The sequence below is a fragment of the Diabrotica undecimpunctata genome, chromosome 3 (assembly GCF_040954645.1).
Source record: "Diabrotica undecimpunctata isolate CICGRU chromosome 3, icDiaUnde3, whole genome shotgun sequence".
In the NCBI taxonomy this organism is placed as follows: domain Eukaryota; kingdom Metazoa; phylum Arthropoda; class Insecta; order Coleoptera; family Chrysomelidae; genus Diabrotica; species Diabrotica undecimpunctata.
In genome coordinates, this window is record NC_092805.1 from 17782911 (window position 1) to 17799108 (window position 16198).

At 34.1% G+C, this 16198-nt stretch overlaps 1 protein-coding gene across 10 annotated transcripts in view; it reads left to right on the top strand.

Annotated features, from left to right (window-relative positions):
• LOC140436494 (annexin B11-like) overlaps positions 1 to 16198 on the top strand; it is a 58030-nt gene that overhangs the window by 31730 nt on the left and 10102 nt on the right. For 9 of the 10 annotated variants that reach the window (XM_072525357.1, XM_072525362.1, XM_072525360.1 and 6 more), the window contains 4 exons: positions 2978 to 3154; positions 5251 to 5455; positions 8977 to 9485; positions 9595 to 11007. In XM_072525357.1, coding sequence (XP_072381458.1) covers positions 2978 to 3154; positions 5251 to 5455; positions 8977 to 9485; positions 9595 to 9651 — 948 coding nt within the window. In that variant the 3' untranslated portion in view covers positions 9652 to 11007. Of the gene's footprint in view, positions 1 to 2977; positions 3155 to 5250; positions 5456 to 8976; positions 9486 to 9594; positions 11008 to 16198 lie in introns of those variants that run through there. The other variant, XM_072525361.1, reaches the window with a different exon arrangement.

Sequence of the window (16198 nt, forward strand, 5' to 3'; positions counted from 1 at the left end):
TACTGAAAATATATAAAACGTACTACGGTAATCGATAATTTGGATATTGGTCCATAGTCCATACATATAACTTCCTTTAAGTTTTCATAAGTAACATAAAAAATGGCTTTAAAAAAAATCTTACATGAGCACTCCCAAACCTTTTATAAATACTACGAGAATATTTACCCAGTCAATCAGCATTTTTTTCGTATAATTTTCTGAGCTTGTACTAGTATTCCACCAAAATTTAGCTATAAATTCTACAAAGTTGACCCTGTCCCGTAGGGTGCTTTTATCCTGGGGGATGCCACTCTTTTTATATATTTTTTGCTGAAAGTCAATACTTGTCGACATATCCGCAAGTAAATATGTCAATTTTTTAACAAAAAAAAATATCTAGAAACACACCAAATTTTGTAGAGTACAAAATTGTAGGTTTCGCTTTTCGATATGTAGTCATATATGTAAAAGGGAATTTTTTGTAATAATACAAAAATCCTATTCTCACTTAAACTCATTTTTTTTAAACTAAGCATTGAAGAGTGAATTGAAAAGGGGTAGCGATTATTTTTAATAAGGGGGTGATTTTCATGTTTTTTATCGCTGAAAAAATATGGACCAACCATATTTTTGTCATAAATCCGCTAGGATTGGTACTAGAGACTTTAATAAAAAATAAAAATAAAGATTTTTTAAGTACTACAAAAAGTTTTCATGACTTTTCTACTAAAAAGCGTTGATTTCTTCATATTTCACGTTGAAACTTTTAATTTTGTCGTTGACGAAGAAGAATTAACTTTTAAGCTATTTCTCCCCTTGTATTCTCAGAATTTTGAATTATTCAGTAATCTGATATTTTTACGTAATAGATAACTGTATAGCAAGAATATAATTTATATGTTTTCTGCTGTTTTCATAAGATTTCGGCGTTGTTTTTTAATTATTAACAACTAATTACAAAAATGCAGTTTTTTCGATTTTTAACTCCTCAAAATGTTGTGATTAAAAACATTCATCATCATCATCATAAGTGGCTCGACAATCCGTTGTGGATCTTGGCCACATCACTAAGAAGTCGCCATTCCTGTCGATTCCTGGCATCTTCCCTGTATCTTCTGACCCTTAGAATCTATAGAATCTGTTAGAATCTGTAGGTCTTCTTCCACATCATCAATCCATCTCCTTAGTGGACGTCCTCTACTTCTTGTGCCCTCTGGTTTTGAAAATGTTAATCTCTTCGTGTATTCGGGATCTGACATCCTAGCAATGTGTCCAGCCCATCTAAGTCTCTGCACTTCAACGAATTTCACAATATCTGGATCGGTGTATAACTGATATAGTTCAAAGTTGTATCTTCGATGCCGTAGCCCATTTTCATTTATGATCCCAAAAATCTTTCTAAGAATTTTTCTCTCAAAAATACCAAGAAGTCTTTCATCATTTTGAGATAAGGTCCAAGTTTCAGCCCCATATATCAAAACCGGTCTTCTTAAGGTCTTATATATATTGAGCTTTACTGCACGTTTTATATTTTTATTTTTTAAATGTTTCTGGACACCGTGAACAGTTCTGTTTGCTTTTGCTATGCGTCTTTTTATTTCGTCGCTTGTCGTGTTTGTTGCGTTTACTAGGGATCCAAGATATGCGAATTCTTTGACTTGTTCAAAGGTATGGTCGTTAATTTGAATTCTCTGTTGGATATTTCGGGGGTTTTTAGAAACCAACATATATTTGGTTTTTTCCTAGTTTACAAGTTCGCTTACAAGTTATCTAATTCACTTGCCGAGTCCGCAACCTTTTTATAACACTGCACCATGTCTCTCATACGTCTGCCCACTATAACTATATTTTTTCCAAGGCAATATTAAAGAGGAGACACGCCAGCGCGTCCCCCTATCTTAGACCATTATTAATGTCAAAGAACGTAGAGTTTTCTCCTTCAATTCTAACGCATGAGCTTACGTTTTGCATTGCTAGTTGGGTCAACTTAACTAACTTCGGGCGGGATCCCAAAGTCTATCATTGCATTATATAATGCAGTTCTTTTCACTCTGTCATAGGCTGCTTTGAAGTCGGCGAAGATATGGTGTGTATCTATGCTATATTCTAGTGACTTTTCTAGAATCTGCCTATGTGATTGAATTTGATGTGTAGTTGACTTTCCAGCAGTAAATCCGCATTGATATTGACCAACAATATCCTTTGTAAAATGTTTAAGTCTTTCAAACAATACATTGCCGAATATTTTATAAGCAGATGCTAACAGAGTAATGCCTCTATAGTTCTTACACTCTAATTGATCACCCTTTTTATGCAATGGACATATTATTCCCTTTAGCCACTCTTCTGGTACCAATTCATTCTGCCACATAAGCACTATTAGTTAGGCAACATGTGGTAGCCAACATCCATAGAGGATAGGCACTAGCAGAAGAAGAAGTCCATTCTTTAGGGAAGAAAGAAGGACGAAGAACAAATGGAATCACAGGTGTCCTCAAAACTGAACTACTCTATTTAATGTAATAAAGCTTAACTTATTTTATTAGTAGTCCCACTAATAACCCTGAGTGGTTGATCTAGTTCAAATGTGTTATTCGACAGTCTTCACAAATTAATTTTTAAAGTAGTCTTTGCCCTACTTTTTGCTTCAAATACTAACAATAGGGTTTTATGCTTGAAACGCTTGCACAATAAAAGGCAAACTGGATGTACTAAGTAAAAGGTACTTTTAAATCGTTTTTTGTGTTATCAAACATTCTTATTTTTAGTATGTTTGCAATAAATAATATAAGATCTTATCGCTAATATATTTCAACAATGTGCCTACCTAAATGCAAATACGTAAAATATTTCAGATAAAATAAAAACCCTATATATTATATTGTAAATAATGCAGTTCCCCCATTGTGTGCTAGTTTTGTGTTGTTTGCTATGTTCCAACAGGTGCAAAAATCCACACAATCGTTAAACTCAATAATTTATTTTTGTTTTGTAGAGAACTCCCACCGTCAGACCTGCCCAACCATTCAACCCTAATGATGATGCTCAAGTTCTTAGAACAGCGATGAAAGGTTTCGGAACCGACGAGAAGGCCATTATCAATTGCTTGGCAAGAAGATCCAATGAACAGAGACTACATATTGCTGCTGCGTTCAAAACTATGTACGGAAAGGTAAAGTATGCTGATTTTTTGTAGTTTTCGCAAATAGTGTTTATATGGTGCATGGAATTGTTAGTAATATTATGAAGATTTAAGTAAATATGTATATGATAAAGAGAAATGGGATTTCAATAATGGTATTGTGACCAGATTCTTCTTCTTGTTGGTATTGTGAACGGTTTTCAGAATATTTACCCTCAAATGCCATAAGTTTCGTCTTTCTTATCGATATTTTTATATTGAAAGAGAGAGAGAGAGAGAGAGAGAGAGAGAGAGAGAGAGAGAGAGAGAGAGAGGGGGGGGAGAGAGAGAGGGAGAGAGATAGAGAGGGGAGAGAGATAGAGAGAGGGAGAAAGATAGAGAGAGGGAGAGAGATAGAGAGAGGGAGGGAGATAGAGAGAGAGAGAGAGAGAGTTTTATTGTTTCTAAAATGAGTTACATTTATAAAACACAACATGACACAGTCAAAAAAACAAAATACATGATACATTACAAAGATATCAATTAGCGCAACCGTCCTCAAAAAATTCCTCGATACTATAGTAACACTTCTACTACTAATACAAACTTCTTGATTGCTCTACGGAATACAAAGATATTGCTTAAGGATCTTATATCTAGTGGTAGGTGATTAAACACTTTTTTCCAGAGTACATAAATGATTTTTTAATTAATGTAAAAGGGAATTGGAAGTGGCATAATATAAGATAGACGAGTGTTATAAAAAGAATCTGTCCGAATGACTCCTTATGTTTTTTAAAAATTAATCACGCTATTTCAAGGATATGCATGCAAGGAAGTGTCAAGATACCATGTTTCCGGAACAAAGGTCAGCATGATGTACCAAACTTGACCTTGCATAAATATCTGAGTGCTCTCTTTTGTAGCATAAAAACTCTGCTGAAATGATGAAGAGTACATCTACCCCAAAAGGCAATACTGTATCTCAAATATTAGATTCAATCAAGGCCACATAAACACTTTTTGCAGTCTTGAAATATAAGTGATGTGCAGCTGATTTGATAGCAAAGCAACGCGATCATATCTTTTAGCTTAAACATACAGTGTGTTGCTCAATTTAAGTTTATTATCAATATAGAGACCTAAAAATTTGTTTCTTCTTCTTCTTCTTCTGGTTCCTATCCGTTTCGGATGTTGGAAATCATATTGGCAATCATGACCTTGCTCGCTGCGGCTCGAAACAGCTCCGTTGAGGTTTTCTTAAACCATGTTCTTAAATTCCGCAGCCATGATATTCTCCTTCTACCGGGTCCTCGCTTACCTTTGACTTTACCTTGCAATATAGACTGCAGCAGGGAGTAACGGTGCTGATTTCTCATAACGTGTCCCAGATATTCCAATTTTATGCGTTTGATCGTAAATACAATCTCTGGTTCCTTCTTCATTTTTTCTAGAACTTCCTTGTTCGTGATCCTTGCTGTCCATGATATTCTCAGCATTCTTCTATAAATCCACATCTCAAATGCTTCAAGTTTTTTAATAGTGGTGTCTGTAAGCGTCCATGCCTCCGCCCCGTACAACAACACAGAGAAAACATAGCATCTCAAATGTCTCATTCTTGTATCTAGGGATATGTTGTGACTTTTGAAGATGGCGCTCATTTTGTTAAATACCGTTCTTGCCTTTCCTATGCGGCACTTAATTTTCTGTACATTGCTCCACTGTTCGTTTATAATAGTTCCCAGGTAGCAATACTGTTTTACTCGCTCTATCTGCGTCCCATTAATGTATAGATGAGCCCCATTTATATTCTCCTTGCTGATAATCATTTGTTTCGTTTTGTTGGTATTAATGTTTAGTCCGTACTGTTGACTGTACTCGTTTATTCTGTCCATTAGCCTCTGAAGTCCATCTAAACTATCTGCTATCACCATGGTGTTGTTGGCATATCTAACATTGTTTACTCTTTCACCATTTAGAAAATTTGTTTACGGTGTCAAAACAAATGCCTTCATTGCCCAGAGTAATATTGTTTAGATCATTCATAATAAATTCTACAGAAGTTCTATTCTAAAACATAATTTTTTGAAGAGTAATTTTGTTTCTTTTTCTTTTCTAACATCTTTTTATAATAACATAATTTGCAGGATTTGATCAAGGACTTGAAAAGTGAACTCAGCGGAAACTTCGAAAACTGCATCGTCGCTATGATGACCCCTCTTCCCGAATACTATGCCAAAGAATTGCACGATGCTATGAGCGGTGTTGGAACTGATGAAGACGTCCTTATTGAGGTTCTTTGTACCATGTCCAACAGAGAAATTATGGTTATCAGAGAAGCGTACCACAAATGTAAGTTCATGCATGTTTTTCTTTAATTTGAGCGACTTTTTGGTTTCTTACATAAAAAGGTTAATTAGTATTTTGTGTAAATAGGAAAAGAATTATCAAGATAGGAAACGAAATATGATTAAAAAAGTTATTTTAAATAGTTCCTGGATGTACATACGAGGGAAGGATGAAAAGTTCACAAATTAGTATTGAAAAAAAAAAGTGGATTCAATTTATTTATTCAATCACTGAATTTAATTCGTGCGATTATGTCCTAACATCATTTTATAACTACCTTTTATTTGATGCAGAACTCTTTTCGACTACAAATTTCTCAAGATTTTACGAAAGCGTGTTAGTATATGGGTGTTTCAGATAAAAAGAGAGCTTTTCTTCCAATTTTTTTATCTAGTTGGTCAAATAAATGTGCACAATATGGCCCATTAATTGTTTAAAACTTTCACACTGAGTAGTTTATATAATCGTCAAATCAGAATAAATATGTGGAGGTAATAGGTGTATTGTTCTTAAAATAATACAAACTTTGCCTAGAACGTGGATTCTTAATTTATTTGTCATCAGAATGTCACCAATGCACCCACATTGCACAAAGTTGGCTGTTCAGGCTACTGTGTTCTTTTTGTAAACCGTGCTATACTCGTTTTCATCGTTCTTGGCGTGTGCCTGAAATAAGCTACTACGGAATTTTTAATATTCGTCTCTTTCTGATACACAGACGCATAATTCAATTGTGCGAGTCACGTTCGTCATGGTAAAGTGCGATGAGAAGGGAATGAAGAGACCACTCACGTCTCCCAGTATTATAGCAATAACACCGATGCGTTTGGCCGATACGGTGTCGGTGATAAGTTCGGCCTCTTTACGAATACAGATAGCTGGCAGTGACGTGTTTTTTTTTAACATGTTACCCTGATCTGTGCAGGTTTGAAGTAGCTGATGAAATAGTTTTTATAAGTAAACAGTTTTTAATTAATTAATAGTTTGAGCTCTTACTGTGTGGAATTCCATTATATAAAATAATACTCTCGACACCTTAAAAATACCAGTTTATTATAAATTAACTCTCTCTCTTCCGATACCCATTGCAATAATGACTTGTGGCATTGCTCTTGAATGAGCTGGCTAATATGTTTATAATTGTAGCAATTACTATTGATATTTTATGTTGTTTTAGTCGATTTTAGTCAGTCATTGTTGGAATTTGTTCCGAACAGTTTTACTTATTATTTTTTGTTGTGAATAACTAATTGTTCTATTTAATAAAAAAAAATGCCGGGAAAAATGATAACAGGAGAAATGCGACAATGTGTAGTTCATTTATTGGAGTATTTTAAAAAAGAAAAAGAAAACAACGGACCTTTGCTTTCGTTATCATGGGTACATGAACGAGTAGCGGACGCTTTGAAAATCAGTCTTCGCACAATGACAAGAATAAAGAGTGAATACAAGACAGGGGCAGCTCTTACTATACCAGGAGAGTCACGTAATGTACAAAAAAAAAGACTAATGATATCAGCGATATCATAAAAGGAGTGATTAGAAATGTACTGTATGGCATGAAAGCAAAAGGAGAGCACGTTACAATTAAGTTCTAAATACACAATTAAGAAACAAGCATCTCTATGACGGTTCTGATACAAGTTTGTGGCGTCTTATGAAAAATTGTGGGTTTTCATACAAGCTAGAAAATAGTAGACGAGTGCTATGTGAGAAACCATGTATTGTCTCCAAACGACTGTATTTTTTGAGGCATTATATGAGAAATTTTTCAAGTCCAAGCCCACTTCAGTTCGTTTTTTTAGATGAAACATGGATATTCCTAAAAGGGGCATATAAACGTACTTGGCAAGATGACTGTGTGAAAAGCATCAGAAAAGGACACGAAAATACAGGTAAACGCTTTGTTGTTTTACATGCCTGAAGTAGGCAAGGATTTGTTAAAGATGCTGGTTTACTGTTTTCTACGAAATCGAAGAGTGCAGACTATCATGATTCTATGGATAAAGAGTCTTTTAAAAAGTGGGTCTCCGAAAAGCTGATACCAATGTTGGAGGAACCATCTCTAATTATTATGGATAATACCTCATACCATAGCTCTTTAATAGAAAAGTTACCGAATGCCAGTTGGAAAAAATCGGACTTACAAGAATGGTTACGGGCGAAAAAAATAATTTTTGACGACGATTCGGGCAAGACAGAGCTATTGAGTCTTTGTCGCCAGAATAAACCACTAAATAGCAGGTATGTTATAGACGAGCTACTCCAAGAACATGGGCATCAGGTTTTGAGATTGCCTCCATATCACTGTCAATATAATCCGATTGAGTTGGTCTGGGGCATTTCTAAACAATACTATGATGGTCATATTGGAGAACATGGACGTGGAGATGAAACAGTGAAAAAAGTTTGGGGCGATGCATTAGCTGAGGCAACACCTGCAGTGTGGGCGAGTTGTGTTAACCATACTGAAAAATTAATTCAGGACGACTGGGCAAAAATGGTCACATATGATGAAAATGAAAGTAGAATTATCATCGATTTGGCGGAAGATTCCAATGATGAAGACAGTTCCAGTGAAGACGCTGACTGATTAGCTAATTAATCAAGGTCAGTACGTTGTAACAGTTCAGAATTCGCTACAGTGCTTAAAACTTAAAAAATCTGTATCATTTTTTAATTAAAGTGGGTTAAATAATTAACACTTTTTTGGGTATATTTCAAAATCCTTTTAAAATGTACTTTTCGTTATATCCTGTCCTATTGTACTGCAAGCTAGAAAAATACTTCTTCGCAATTTATACTATATTCCGTTATTAGAAATTTAATGAAAAATAATTTATAATTTTCTTTTATAACTATTATTTCGTTTGACATGCTACATTTTGCTCCGCCACTGGAGGAGGTAAACGAATCGAGCTTAGACAAGGAAAAACAGATGAAACAACTTATTGCAAGTGTTTTTACACGCACACGCCAAGAACGATGAAAACGATTATACATAGATTTTTTTGAAAGAGCTTCAGCTATACCAATTTATTATTCGATCAGCTAGAATGATACTTTTTTCTTAGTGACCGCATCTGTAGTCTAAGTTGAGAACTTTTCATATTGTCTTTATATTGACGTAATTCAAACAAAGAAACATAAAAAAACCTGAAATTACAAACGTAATAAAACAGGTATAAAAAGAAAATTTCAAGTTTCTGTATTTGATCTTTCTGCTTTTACATCGGAACCTACAACTTTTTTATTGCTAATGTAGATAGTACAGAGTTGTGTCGGTATAATTTTGAGAATAATTGCTCATTCGTTAAAATTTTATCAGTTTTCCGGATTTCTTTTATATGTAAATAAATTCTATAAACCATAGCTCCTATTTTTTATTTATATTTGGATAAAAATTTCACTTGAGAATTATTTAGAACTTCATGACTAACGATTGGTCCTCCCCGTGCTAATTTTTAGTGTTTATTTTTTGTGTTAGTGCTTTTAGTGACCACTACTTTTTGTGTTCTTTCCAGTATATTATAGATCGTTAGAAAGCGATCTCAAAGGCGACACCTCTGGTACATTCAAGCGCTTGATGGTCTCTCTCTGTAACGCCGCCAGAGACGAAAGCAACGCCACTGATCCACAAAGAGCTTTACAAGACGCCCAAGCTCTACTTCAAGCGGGAGAGCTTCGTTTAGGCACGGACGAATCCACCTTCAACATGGTGTTATGTCAAAGGAGCTACGCCCAGCTCCAGCTCGTTTTCCAAGAGTACCAGCGAATCACCGGCCACGATATCGAGAAAGCTGTTAAAAATGAGTTCTCCGGAGACTCAGAAGATGCTCTGTTAGCCATTATTAGATCCATAAAGAACCAAGCGGCGTTCTTTGCTAAATATTTGAATAAAAGCATGAAAGGAATGGGAACCAACGACAGACAGTTGATCAGATTGGTGGTTACGAGATCTGAAATTGACATGGTTCAAATTAAGAGCGAATACCAGTCCAAATACGGTGAATCTTTAGCTGACGCTATTAAGGTAAGTTAATAAAGATAAGAATAAATAATTATTACTGGATAATTAATTATATGTGTATACATTTGCTTTATTATTAGTAGTGTATTCTTAACATTGGTCCTTTTTTCAGGGCGACTGCTCCGGACATTACAAAAAGTGTTTGCTCGCACTCATCGGTGAATACTAAAAATCTGCACGTACAATTTTTTACTAAAGTTTTTTCGTTATTCTTGTTAATCTTTAAAAAATTTATGTATTTTTTACTTTATTTCAACAAACAGACTGGCATACTTTTTAGGTGACAATTTGGTAGATTTGTTATATGTAGTATTTACTTAAATTTATTTAAAGTTATTATTTTAATATCTATTGAAAATACATTGTTTCTTTACGTTAAGTTTGTTATTGTTTATTCTATTTATAGAATGGAGTATCGTCATTAGTCACTTTAATATCACTTAAAAACATACGTCATTTTTGAACATTTAGAACTAAAATTTTAAATAATTTGTACAAAATATGAAATATTCGTGTATATGTAATTAGTTCGTTCGTAAACTATTAGTTTCTTTTAAAATCACTGAAATATATGTTCGTCCAAATTATACCCTACCTTTGGGTGATGTATTCAGCTAAAAGTCTGTTTGTTGGCGAATCTGTTATGAGTACCAAAATGCCAATTATAAATTTCTGTCTTATACCTTATTAAACCATTTTATCATGTTTATTTGTGTAAACAATTTACCATGATATATGTTAAAATTTGTTTTAAGAATGTTAGATTTTGTTTTGAACCAGACTGAAAAAAAAAAACAATTCCTCTTTAACGTTTAATTGTCTAATTAAATAGGACCTAAACTATTAATTAATATTGCTTAACTTAGTGATTCTTTTATACGTAACTATAATCTTTTCATAGCCAAGAAAAAGCGCTCTCCCTATAGTTATTTTACAATATTTCTGTCGTCCAATGAATATAAATTTAACCTCAAATATAAGCTATATTCAGAATGAGAATAAAATAATCCAGGGACTTTTGTTCTTTCCTGTCATCCGAATCATATCGTTCTCTCCGATCTCTCCAAAGCCTTTGATGCATAGTAACGTTCAAAATTCATTATACAATCCATCAAACTGATACCAGGCTACATTTCTGTGTTTTATACGAATCAATTATTTTCTGTCGTATTGGTAGTTACAAACTGTATGTATTAACTAAATGTTCCAATATCCTAGCATACATTTGTCTTAGTTTTGTAGATATTTATATAAATTTTTGTACTGTATAATTTGATACAAATTTTACTGTTAAAGAATAAAATGACTAATATATAATAAAAATCACTTTTGTGTTGTCGAATCTCAAATATTTTAAATATGATAGTTCTTAGTACTCTTTTTATGTATTTTGTAAAGTACAATGTTGCTCATGTTAAATTATAAGTTACATTTTTAAGTGTACGTCAAAATGTTAGTCAGTTCTTTTGAATTGATATGGATATGCATATATAGTGAAAGCTGAAATAAATATTTGTCTTGATAACATGTGTTTTTTTAACAAATATTTACCTTTTGTGCAACTAATCCCTTGCATCTAATCCCTATCAGTGTTTTGAATTTCAATACACCCAAAATGGAACAAATATATCGAATCATAACAAGTAAATATGAATAGCTGTAAATTTCAGGACGCTTTTCTAATAATACAGTTGAATATAGTTCTCTGAGACTGCGAACAAGAGAAGCGATAGAGAGCGTCATTTATGCAGCGTTGCCGAATCGATTATTATTTTAGAGGTTTGTCTTTGAACTGTAAAATCAAGTAACTGATAAAATATGTTAATAGGTGAAGTATTCATAATTATTAAAATGAACAAAAGTCTATTAAATTAGAAAGCTAATAATAAGCTATTTAGGGAAAATAAATTGCTGTCAACGGTAGTGAGAAAAGCACTTTCTGAAAAACAAAAAGGAATACTTGTGAACGGTGAAGTCATCAATAATTTGCGATATGCGGACGATACAGTACTCCCAGCTTCTACTCAAGAAGATCTGCAAACACTACTTGATATTGTCGTTGAGAGTTGTAGGGAAGCAGGTCTGAATCTGAACATACGGAAAACCAAAATACTCGTAATAAGTAAACAACAGCATATAAAACCGTCTATATTATGTAAATAATACAAAACTTGAGCAAGTTGATAAAATCGTTTACCTTGGACAGCAATTAAATTGTCACGGCGAAATTAGATCTAGGATAGAGCAGGCTAGAGCGGCTTTTAGAAGGATGTCCAAGGTGTTATGTAACAGAGACCTAAAATTGGACCAGCCTACTTCGCTGCTACGTGTTCTCGGTCTTACTTTATGGTGTCGAGTCCTGGACTGTGAATAAATTCGATCTAAATTGCCTTGAGGCTTTCGAAATGTGGTGCTATAGAAGAATTTTAAAAGTTTCCTGGGTGGAGAAGATTCGAACCTCCACAATACTAGAACGTCTCAGCAAGACTACTGAGATCATAAAAAGCATCAAGCAGAGAAAGCTGGAGTATTTCGGACATGTAATGAGAGGTGCCAAAATATAGGTTGCTACAAAATATCGTGCAAGGAAAAATAGCAGGCAAACGCAGTCCAGGACGAAGAAGAACATCATGGTTGAAGAACTTGCGAGATTGGTATGGTGTTGATACAAGCATGCTATTTAGGATGGCAGTGAATAAAATTAGGGTAGCAATGATGGTAACCAACGTTCTGAAAGGACATGGTACATGAAGAAGAAGGTAGTAAGAAAAGCTTATAAAAATATACTTAATAGTTTTATTCAAATATCATCAAAATCGCTGTTTTCGCTGTCAGAATTTGATTGAAAATCTTGGCTGTCTGAACATTCAATCGTCTACATCAATAACCATATTATCCACGACTACATCAATTAATTGCACTTTTGATATTAACTCACGTTTAGTTGCGATGATTTTTTTAGTTAGTTTTTTCCATTCTTCCACGGGAACTGTTTAAAAAAATTCGTCCGATAGCTGCTGTATTGACTTAAATGTAAAGTCTACATTTTTTGCTCCCACATAGGAGTTCAAACCTGCCCAAACCATTTCAATAAGGTTCAAATAGTGATGGTATGGTGAGAGTCTAAATACATCATGTCCTTGTGCGCGTATAATTTTATCAATTGAAACAGTATATGGAATATTTTCTTCTCGAAGCCCTTCCTGCATAACACAATTCTTCGATGAAAATGTGGGACATTTATATTCCTGTGTATTATGGTATGGTGCATCATCCAACACTATTACACTGTTTGGAGGTAATTTACTTAAAAGTTGTTCTTCCAACCATTTTTTAAAATTTGTTAAGTTCATGTCATCATAATAGTCTCCATATTTTGACGTCGACTTCTACCTCAAATAAGATCCAGGAACAAAACCTTTTTCGTTTTCTGTCCCAACAAAAATTAAACATTGCCCTTTTGACACGGGTTTTCTAAGTCCATTATTACTGGTGTCACACCAATTGTTTTTGGAAATATGACTCGTTAATAAATGTCTCGTCAGTAAATACTATAAATTTATTTGCTTCTCTAGCTTCCTTAATGTGCCTTAGGTATTGCAGCCTTAAATGTCAAATTTCATGTTTTTCTATCAACATTTTTCAATTCGAACTGATTTTTTCGAGCGAAACTCAAGCTTATGAAATTTCCTTTTTTTCTTTACTTCCTGCATAATTCAGTTCGCTTACAAATTTCTGATGAATTTTCTTAATTGTGGGAACTTGTTGATCGTAAAGATAAAAATTATATATCTGCCTCCGTAAGATACCTTGATCACATGCATGTAGCTGTATTTTTGAGGACTTTTACACTAGCAAAGATTTTAGTTACAATTCAAAATATAATATTCTATATATTCAAAATATATATTCTATAACTTCTTATTGAATTCGCGTGATCGAATATACTGGATTCTAACGGTCATTGTACTATAACTCGCGATAGCTATCTTTTATTTTATCTTTGATACCTCGCGTTTTTAACAGCTGGCCACCCTAATTTTCGACCATTGTCGAAAACATGTATATACGTCATAAGTAACGTATTTTATTTAAAAAATAAATGAACGAAATAAAATTTGTGTCAAATATTAATTACCATTAATTGAATTAATAAAATTTTCGGCCACTTTTTGACTGGCAACCTATTATCAATGTGTTCTCCTAATTCGTGATATATGTAAAAATGTGAGTTTAATTAACTACGTTATGATCGTAGTAATCCTGCAGTGGGATCTTAGGCTATAATCTTTAATTTCAAAAATCTAAGGTGATTGATTGCATCAATTCAATACTGTATATAGGTAATAATGATAGTGCCGTTCCCATAATGCTTAAATATACAACGATTCTTTCGATCACTGGGTAGCAAAGCCACTTGTCATTTCAGATCTGTTTTTCGAACTACACATTCTAAGGTAATGTTAAATAATATCGAAAAAAGGATCTCTGGGAGCAGTTTCTATTTGTAACACATCTGATGTTATGCTGCCTTGTTCTGAGTTACGCATATTCCGTAATTCCGTACCTAAGTACTTCCTGCTTACTCACATTTCCAATATTACCTTCCATAGCTTATCCCTGTTAGAGAATCATACGTTTGTTTGAAATCTGAAATATTTTAAGTCATCATGGCTGTATTCCCACTTTTTTTCCAAAATTTGGCACAGGATAAAGATCTGGTCTATGGTTGATCTCATAATTAAACATTCTGCGCATGAAACTAATCTTTTTAGTAGCGTAGTCGACATAACTTTATCTCTCTCTCACTTTCCCTCTTCTGCCTTGATCCCTGGAAGGAGTGTAGTGTTCGTCGTGATATCGTGCATAGGTCTTTTGATCTGGTTGATCCATCTTGTTGGAGATCTTACACAGATTAATACATAGTAAGTAACATATAATATAGTCCAACTTATTGTACAGAATATTGATCCCCTATGCTGAACAAATAGTTGGGAACTACCAGTGCGGCTTCCGACCCAATAAATCAACAACGGATCAAATCTACACAGTCAGGCAGATTCTTGAGAAAACGCTCGAGTTCCGAGTCGACACCCACCACATATTCGTGGATTTCAAAGCATACGACTTAGTCAACAGACAAAAACTTCTACAGGCTATGGTGGAATTTCAAATGCCGCTTCATCTTGTTCAACTAACGGAACTTACACTCGTAGAGAGTGTAATCAGAATCGAAAACGACTTTTCAAGACCCTTCCATTGTAAAAATGGACTGAGACAGGGAGATGGACTGTCGTGTCTCTTATTTAACCTTGCACTAGAAAAAGTAATTCGAGAGTGCCATATTAATACGAATGGCACCATCTTTAATAAATCTGTACAAGTGGTCGGATATGCAGATGACATAGACATTATTGCTAGGTCCACAGAATCTTTAATCGAAGCATTTCGATCACTAAGGGCGTCTGCACTGAGAATGGGATTAAAAATTAGCACAGAAAACCAAGTATATGTATTGTACTAGATCAGGCAACCAGATACCTAGACTATTAATTGATGATCTGGAACTGGAAGGTGTGGACACCTTCGTCTACCTGGGCTCGCTGCTGCAAAGATGTCAGCGAAGAAATTAAAAGAAGAATAGTGCTTGCCAATAAGTGCTATTATATATTGAGGAAACAGATGGCCCCAAAACTACCCAGAAAAATTAAAGTTACCATATTATAAAACACTAATAAGGCCAGTGTTTACATACGGGTCAGAAACGTGGTCACTTACACAGAACGACCAAGAATTGCTTAAACGTTTCGAGAGAAAAATTCTAAGGAAAATATATGGAGGAGTCCAAGAACAGTGTTTGTGGCGTAGGCACTACAACTTTGAGTTATATAGAAGTTTTGGAGAACCTGACGTTGTAAAATGTATTAAATTAGCACGCCTCCGATGGCTAGGACATGTAATTAGGCGATATGACGATGCAACGATCAGAAAAATTTTCGACCGAAGAGGACCAGTGGAAAGACGAGTCAGAGGAAGATCAAACCCCAGGTATCAAGATAACATAGAGGATGATCTAAAATCCATCGGACTTAAAGCATGGAGAAGAGTTGCCAGAGACAGGGGCAAATGGAAGATTGTTCTGAAGAAGGCTTTGGCTCATAACGAGCTGTAATGCCACTGATGATGATGAAGTAACATATAAGCCAGTCGCATAGTAGTGACAGTAGAAAGCTAATCGAGGAATTTAAAGCAGATATTGTAATGGGGCAACCCATCGATACAACAGCTACGAGATATAGCTTTGATAATAAATTCAAAATTAATATACCAGGCAGGGAAGACTGTAAAGAAGTTGTACCCATACAAGCGGAAGCCACCGGCTACACATTTTATATATCATAATTATTAATGAAATTGGACAGTTCTTGTATAAGGCAATCTTGAACGCTTTAGATATATTTCGCTTAAGAAGAGATATACCAAGATTTTTTGTTAAATTGTTATAATGCTATTAGGTTTTAATAGAATTTTGATATTTTTTTTAAATAATAAATACTTACCTTGCACACATAATCCCTGAATTGTAGATAGATAATAAATTTGAGATATGAAATATTTACTTTGGATTATAATGTCTGCAATAAATACAAAATGCAATATTTGTCTTTTGTTACATGATAATAAATAATGGAAATGGTTATAAATTTTATTGTGCA